The following is a 7,730-nucleotide window of genomic DNA, read 5'->3' as shown; positions in this document are numbered from 1 at the left end:
GAAATGACTCTCTTAGCGACCCCATGGACTGCAGCCTACCAGGCTCCTCCCTCCGTGGGATTTTCCAGGCAAGAGTACTGCAGTGGGGTGCCATTGCCTTCTCCGGGACTACAGTCCATAGGGTGGCAAATATTGGACACAACTGAGCGTCTAAGCACAGCATGATACAGCATCCCTGGGGAGAAGGGGGCAGATCCTGGGATGGAAGCTGAGATGTCCCTAAAATTAAATGGAGGACACCTGGCATTTTGAGTAGAGAGGAGGTGAAAAGGTCTCTGTATGTGGAGATGGCAATGCCATGATAGAAGGAAGATGATTAGAAAGGTTGACCCTTGAATTACCTGCAGCTCATGATAAAGAGGGGTTGGATCTACAAGATTTTAAAGGTCCTGCCAAGTGTTTGAGGCCTGAAAAAGACATTTACTAAGTCCAGAATCTAAAAAGAGCAAAATCAAATTAATAAAAAGCTATACAAATATAACCTCAGGTCAGTTGGTCCACTGTGTTTCAGCTCATCAAGCGACATTGACAGAATATGTGATGCGGGATACGGGGGGCAATTTAATCCATTTGCTAGGCTGTGGGGTGGGGACCCCTGAAGTCAGAGTGCTGTGGGCCCAGGTCTTGGCACAGGTCCCAAAGGGTCAAGTCTGAATCACCCATGGATAGGCCGGCCTGATGTCTCTGGTGGTCACTTATCTTACCATAGGGACCTTGTCTGTGACTTCTGTGGGGGTGGGGGGTGCGGGGAGTGTGTGAGGCATCAATGTGGGTGGTGGCCCCAGGAGCCAGCAGTAGTGAGGAGGGGGAGGGGGCACAGGTCACTCAGCAGCCATGACAGAGGACCACTCAGAAGAGACAGGAAACTGGACTTCCACTTCCTGCATCTGCTAGAGTAAGGAGACCTCAAAGACATGGGTGAAGGGGGAAGAACGTGCCTGGGTTTCAGCGTGAGATGCCTCGTGATATTTGGGTTTGGGCTGCGGGGCTTGGCACAATCTCTCCCCACCTCTCCCTAAGGTCACTCATCTGGCAAGATCCCCCAGAGTCAGTTCTCTTTGTACCCTCTGCTCTTCACGTGATTTTCATCATTTGTAACTGATCTATACCTGCTCCCCATTGGACAGCAGCTTCCAGCAGGCAGTCATGTTCATTTGTTGGTGCCACATCCCCAGCTCTTAACCAGGCACATAGAAGACTCTCAATCCATATCTGTTCAATGAAGGATCTTTTATGAAACCAAAAAAGTGCCAACTGCATGTTATTATGTAATACCAAAAAGCCAACAAACATCATGTCCACTGTGAGATTAGAGAGCCATGAGGGTTAAATAATTCATAGATGGTTCCCAACAAGAGGAGAACATTGGCATCTGATCATGTTTCAAAAGTTGTGTCGGTTGGAGATCATTGTCCTGGGAAATATCTAGCATAACCCGTTTTGGGGTTACAGCTGTCACCAATTCTTTGCCACACACTAGGCACTCTACATGCATTATCATATTTGATCTGGAAGAGAATTCTGTGTGCTGGTGCTATTTTATCCGTGTGCGTGCGTGTGTGCTAAGTCAATTCTGTTGTATCTGACTCTTTGCGACCCTATGGACTGTAGCCCACAGGCTGCTCTGTCCATGGGATTCCCCAGGCAAGAGTACTGGAGTGGGTTGCCATTTCCTCCTCCACGGGATCTTCCCAACCCAGGGATCGAACCCGTGTCTCTTACATCTCTTGCATTGGCAGGCGGGTTCTTTACAGCTAGTATCACCTGGGAACCACAACTTACTGAGCAGGTGCAACACATACTCAGCAGCAGCTCTTCATTACCCAGAGGGCAGGGAAGAACACTGGTTTATAGCTACAGAGAAGACGGTAGTGAGAGAGGGCCAGGGGAACCTGGGCTCTCCAACCACATCCTCTGGGTTCCCAGCTCTTGTCCTATGTACCTCTGGGCAAAGCTTCCCTGCCTCTCTTTACTGAAAGCACCATGTCTGAGTCAGACTTTGGGATGCCCTTTCTTGTTGCCCACTCTGTGGCAGGATTCGTGATGAGAAAGTGATACAGGAAAACATGGGTGGAAGGGAGGTAGAGAAGATGGATGTAATAGAGATAGGAAGAAACAGGGTGCTGCAAGGAAGAGGGAGGCAGGAGACGGTAAAGGAGAAAGTGTTGCAGGGAAGAAGTCAGTTCCAACTGCATGTTGGAGCTGTTTCTTGGACTTGCTTTTCATTGCTTTTGTTATTATAATCATACTTCATAGCTTGCCTCAGAGAATCCTGCCCCTCTGCCTGACTGTCAAGCTAAAGTGCCTTGGTTCACCTGTCCACCTATGGATGGCAGGAAGGGGGAAATGAACACATCCCCTGCCTGAGGCTTGCCATTCTAGGAGATGTTTGCAAGATTAATGGCCTTTTTGCTTTGCTTCCTTGCCTTCCCCCCATCTCTGATCTGTAAGAGAAACTAGCATCCAGACCCTGATAAGACAGTTATTTTGAGGTGCTAGTCTGCCATCTTCTCAGCCTGCTGGCTTTCCAAATAGTCTCTTCCTTGCTGCAAACCTCATCTCTCGGATTCATTGGCCTACCGTGCAGTGATGAGCAGGGTGAGCTCAGATTCAGGAACCAGAGGGATTGTGAGTGACATCTTGAGTCACGCCTACATATCTATCAGCTGACCTCAGCTGAAGTTCTCGTGCTCTTGAAGATCTGCATTGAGTCCAACAACCACTCAGCCTTCTGCTGAGAGCCCCTGGCCCTTCCCAAGCAGAGTGCTGCCTCCCGTCTCCAGTTTGCAGCTTCTGGACTTGCCTTAAGTCTTCAGGATATTCCTTTATTTCAGATCAGACATAGGATCCCAGTCCTTGGTGCCACTCACCCCACCGGAGCAACTCTAAATGCCAGGCTGTTTCATGTACCAAAACATCTATGAAGGCCAAGGGTCTCTAAGGTAGAGCTTAGGGGTCAACACAGCACAAAGAAAACCAGGCCACATAGAAAACCCTCTTGTTACTGAAAGTTCTCTCAGCCACTGGCGAGCTCTCACTTGTCACATAACCCTTGACTAGTCTCCTCCATCCCCTTTCCTAACACTGAGAAGCCTAGAAGAGTAGATGTGAATTTTTTTAGCGCTGTTTTTTTTTTGTTTTTTTTTTTTGCCTATGCTGCACAGCATGTGGAATCTTAGTTCCTGGACCAGGGATCAAACCTGTGCCCCTGCATTGGAAGCTCAGAGTCTTAACCACTGAACCACCAGCGAAGTCCATAGATTTCCATTTCTGAAAAGCAGTTTGATGGAAACCTGGGATATAGGCAAGCATTTTCACTTATCCTGTCCTGCAAGGCTCGATGTACTCGTAATGGGAGTGGCAAAAGCCTCAGGCTGACATGAAACAAGTGCCTTTCTTCCTCTTAACATAACTTTCTGGGATATTTTCACATTCTTCTACTCCAACTGTGTTTTAATTCAACCAGCAAATTTGCTCCCGGTACCAGACCAGATGCTAGAGATATAGCAACAGGAAAGGCAAATATGGTTCCTGCCTGGAGCTTACAGCATAGGGAGGTGTAACAGACGCTACAGGATTGCCAGAAAACTCATTAATTGCCGTTGGATTACCAATTTTTTAAGGGTGATATCTGGCCCCATGAGAGCCTATAACTAGAGTGTATGACCTTACATGGGGATCATGGAGAGTTTCCCCCAAAAAACATCATTGAAACCAAACAAAAAAAGGCTAAGAATTTAGCTTGGCTGTGAATGGGAGAAAGAGGATTCCAGAGAGAGGAAGAGCAGGTATGAGGGCCCCAAAGTGGAATGGTGTGAAAGGCTGGAAGCAGGCAGTGGGGTTAGAACATAAAAGAGGAGAAGGATATGGCTGGCAGGGCAGGCAGGGACTAGAAGACACAGAGCTTTGTCAGCTGCACCAGGGATGTCTCGGGTCCACGATTTCGAGCCAAAAGACTGGAGGTGAAAACTTGTCCAACTTCATCCCTACTTGTCACCTGGTCCAAGTTCCCTCAGGACCTTGGAAAGCCACCGCAGACACGGGAGAGCATGACTCTGCATTCAGACCAAAGTCAAAATCACTCAAAGTAGAGCAGTCAGATGGCAGTAGGCTGCCATCTGCAGTGATGCAATACCAACCACACAGTGCTACAGATGCCATGTGCTTGTCCAAAAAGGGGAACTTGGATCGATCAAACCTACACTAAATTCCAGTTTACAGGAACGCGTTAATCACGACCACAAGACAGCCATCAGACAAACCAGAACGTGAAACATTCTACAGGACACTGATCCAGTTACTACAACAAGCAATTGCTAAAAGGGAGGGGACAGTTACAGATAGTTAGAAGAAATGATCCAATGCGGGAAACACGTTTGTATCCTGATTCAAACCAATCCGCAGTTAAAAGACATTTTTTTTCCACTTTAAAAAATTCACCATCTTAATCATTTCAAAGTGCACAGGAAAAATACATGATGTCCATAAGTCTTTTCATGAAAATTTGCTTTTGTAGTTTTGCTATATCCAAGGATCTTGGTTAAAGGGTCTTCTCTGAGGTCAGAATTCTCTCTGATAATTATGCTTACTTTATGTTTGTACTTAAAAATATATATGTTTTTAATTTATATGTACCATATTATATAGAATTTATATAATGTAAATAAATTTACAATGTATAAATTTTAAAATATCTATATATTGCCTTTCAGATATGTAAAACCTTTCAAATACATGTAATCCTTTAATAGATATAGAAAACCATTTATTTTATAGATGTATTGAGTTGGCCAAAAAGTTCATTTTGAGTTTTTTAGAAAAAGACTTTATAGAAAAACCCAAATGAACTTTTGGCCAACCCAGTATAGACATATGTAACCAAACATATAAACCCTTATATGGTTCAACATGTTTTATAATTCTTTATCTGTAATAGGTAGATATAAAATCCATATGGCTTTACATATCTCTACACCCCTCTGGGTGACCTATGAACCACAATGGACTGGGCAAGGTTTTGGGATGGTGCAATACCCCACCCTCAGATAAAGGGCGCAGATGGTGCTGGGTGGTGCCTGGGATTGCCACAGAAGCTGGGCAAAGGGGAAAGGCCCAGCCTCTCAGAATCCTGAAGTTTGGGCCCATGGCTGACGAGAAGGACTCAGGTTATCTCCCTAATGTTTTAAATTTAAATGGATTACTACTCTGAGTAACCTTGCCTTGTACCAGTAGCATCTACTTACTCTAATATATTTCTTATTAACAAGTGATGCAGTGTTGTTTGGAGGGTGAGGAGAGCATTATAACATATTTAAAACTCACATTTTCCTGCTAGACTCCCCTCTTCTTCCTCACTTGTCTCACGGATGACTTCACCCTGGGGAGCCCAGCAATCTTGTCTCCCACTTCAAAAGATACTGAAAAATCTGATTTTTTCAGTATCTGATTTTGTATGGCCCATGAACTAAGAATGGTTGTTACTTTTTTAAAGAGTTATAAATAATCAAAGAAGGAAGTCCTTGGCTGTCCAGTTGTTAGGACACTGAGTTTTTACTGCCAAGAGCCCTAGTCAGGGAACTAAGATCCCACAAGCTGCCCAGGCAAGAAAACAAAGACTCTGGCTTACAGAGGTAAGAGCAAGAAGTCAGAAATATATGCAGGTAAAGAAATTAAGGATGTTTAATACAGTTTTGCTTATAAAAGAAAAAGTGGGGAAAACCATCAATATCTACCCGTATTGGTTAGCTGAATAAACTATGATGCATTCAAAGTAAAGAATTTCATGCGACTATTTAAAAGAGTGTGACAGGGACTTCCCTCGTGGCCCAGTGGTTAAGAATCTGCCTTTCAATGCAGGGGATGCGTGTTCCACCCCTGGTTTGGGAACTAATATCCCACACACAGCAGAGGAACTAAGCTTGCATGCCACAACTACTTAGCCTGCGAGCCACAGACAGAGAGCCCTTGAGCGGTAATTCAAGATCCTGCATGACGCATCGAAAATACCACATGCTGCAGCTAAGACCCGATGCAGCAAAATAATAAATAAATATTTTAAAAAATAAAAAGGATGACACATTTGCGTATATACTGACTGAGAAGATGTACACAATTGGTAAGTGAAAAAAGGAAGATAAGGAATTATATGTCCTGTCTGATAGTATATTGTATTTTAATAAATGTCTATGATAAGTTACATGAGATTCATGCACTTATATAAAATAATTTCAGAAAAACTGGAAGAGATGCATACAAAACTGCTAAAAGCATTTTCCTATAGGGGGTAGCACTGGGTCAACAAAAGAGAAGTTTCATTTCTTACTGGATTTTTTTAGCATTTTTTTCAAAAACAGTATTTACAAATGCAGCCTAGGAATTATAAACAATCACATCAATCATATACACATACTTAGCAAAGAAGGAGCTTTGTAAAATTTGATAATGCACAAATAAATGAACTGGCACAAAATACTTTGTTCAACCGGAAAGAAATTACAAATGCTAAGGATGTAAATGACAAACCAGTTTACTAAGGCATCTTTTTTTAAAATGTCCAAAGCCACATTAATCGTCAATATGCTAAAGAAGTAACTTACCTCTGACAGTGGCTTTTGATTCAACTGCTGACAGTTGATGCCACCAATGAAGACCATGTTGGGCATCACTGGTCTGGGATAGTCCAAAACAAAGTCATTTCGTAACAACCAAATTGATGGTTGACTGAAGAGCTCAGATGCTGTGACAGGCGTCTGGAGAATCTCAGAGGCAATTTCTTCAACATTTTTGTAAAAATAGCGGCAAAATAAACGTTCCTCTAAGTACCGGATAAGATTCCACACTCTCTGCTCAAAAGTCATGGCATCAGAGAATGCCAAAATAGCTCTCGGAACATAAGAAAGGGCCATGGGACTCTGAGTGCCTTCTTCAAAATAATGGCAGAAAACTCCCCTGGTGAAGATCACAGGTGGAAGTGAGAGATACTTGGCTATAATCAAACCACACATATCAAAAGGATCTAGAAACACTGCATCAAAAGAACTCTCTTCTAAGTATTTTACTAATTTCTTGTCCTCAAACAAGCTCTTACAACGTGAAAAAAAGTAATCAAAAATTGTGTTGGCTGAACCCATTAACATAGGAAGTAGACTCTGTGGCCGAACTTTCCACTGAAAATCAGAGAATTTCCGGAACTCAGCGTTCAAATCCTCCAGAGTGTAAGCCGTGTGATAAGTCTTTACCGTAATATTGGATGAATTGCTCAGGTGCCAATTCACCTCTGGTATGACTAGGACCACCTCATGCCCCCTTTGGGAGAGTTTCTCCACCACTGAACGCATGGTAAACCAGTGGCTCCCATCCATGGGTACCACCAGCAGCTTGCCTGCCTCGGCGAAGCCTGGTGCCAGCAGCAGACACACACACAGAGGAAAGAAGCCCGTTAACACTGCAGGAGCCATCGGGTAACTGCAGCCCAGACCAATCCAGCTGCCTGGCTTCTAAGCTCAGGTAGCATGAGCAGCAGAAGTTCAGGAATAAAAGCCGTCTCAAGAGAGGGCGTGCATTTAGACATTCATTAAAAAAAAAAGTGACATTCATTGCCAATGATTTACTCAGAAGAAAGATAGTGAGTGCGGAGCATTTGCTGAAACGAAACAGGTAGTAGTACGCTTTCCAGATGAGGTAGCTTTTGATCTTTGCCATGGGCAGCAGCATTGTCCTGCAATTCCCTT

The 7,730-nt window shown here is 43.9% G+C and overlaps 1 protein-coding gene across 1 annotated transcript; it reads right to left on the bottom strand.

The window, feature by feature from the left end:
• Positions 1 to 5,931: 5,931 nt before the first annotated feature.
• On the bottom strand, positions 5,932 to 7,490 carry LOC104989555 (UDP-glucuronosyltransferase 1-9-like). The gene is made up of 2 exons (XM_010841257.1): positions 6,597 to 7,490; positions 5,932 to 5,940 (listed from the first exon to the last, which is right to left on the bottom strand). The coding sequence occupies exons 1-2, from the start codon at positions 7,455 to 7,457 to the stop codon at positions 5,932 to 5,934; spliced, it is 870 nt and encodes a 289-aa protein (XP_010839559.1). The 5' UTR covers positions 7,458 to 7,490.
• Positions 7,491 to 7,730: the final 240 nt, after the last annotated feature.

The sequence above is a fragment of the Bison bison genome, unplaced genomic scaffold (genome assembly GCF_000754665.1).
Source record: "Bison bison bison isolate TAMUID 2011002044 unplaced genomic scaffold, Bison_UMD1.0 scf7180017864158, whole genome shotgun sequence".
Taxonomy (NCBI): Eukaryota; Metazoa; Chordata; class Mammalia; order Artiodactyla; family Bovidae; genus Bison; species Bison bison.
The sequence above is the reverse complement of the archived record's forward strand: the minus strand, read 5'-3'. Positions and strand labels throughout refer to the sequence as shown.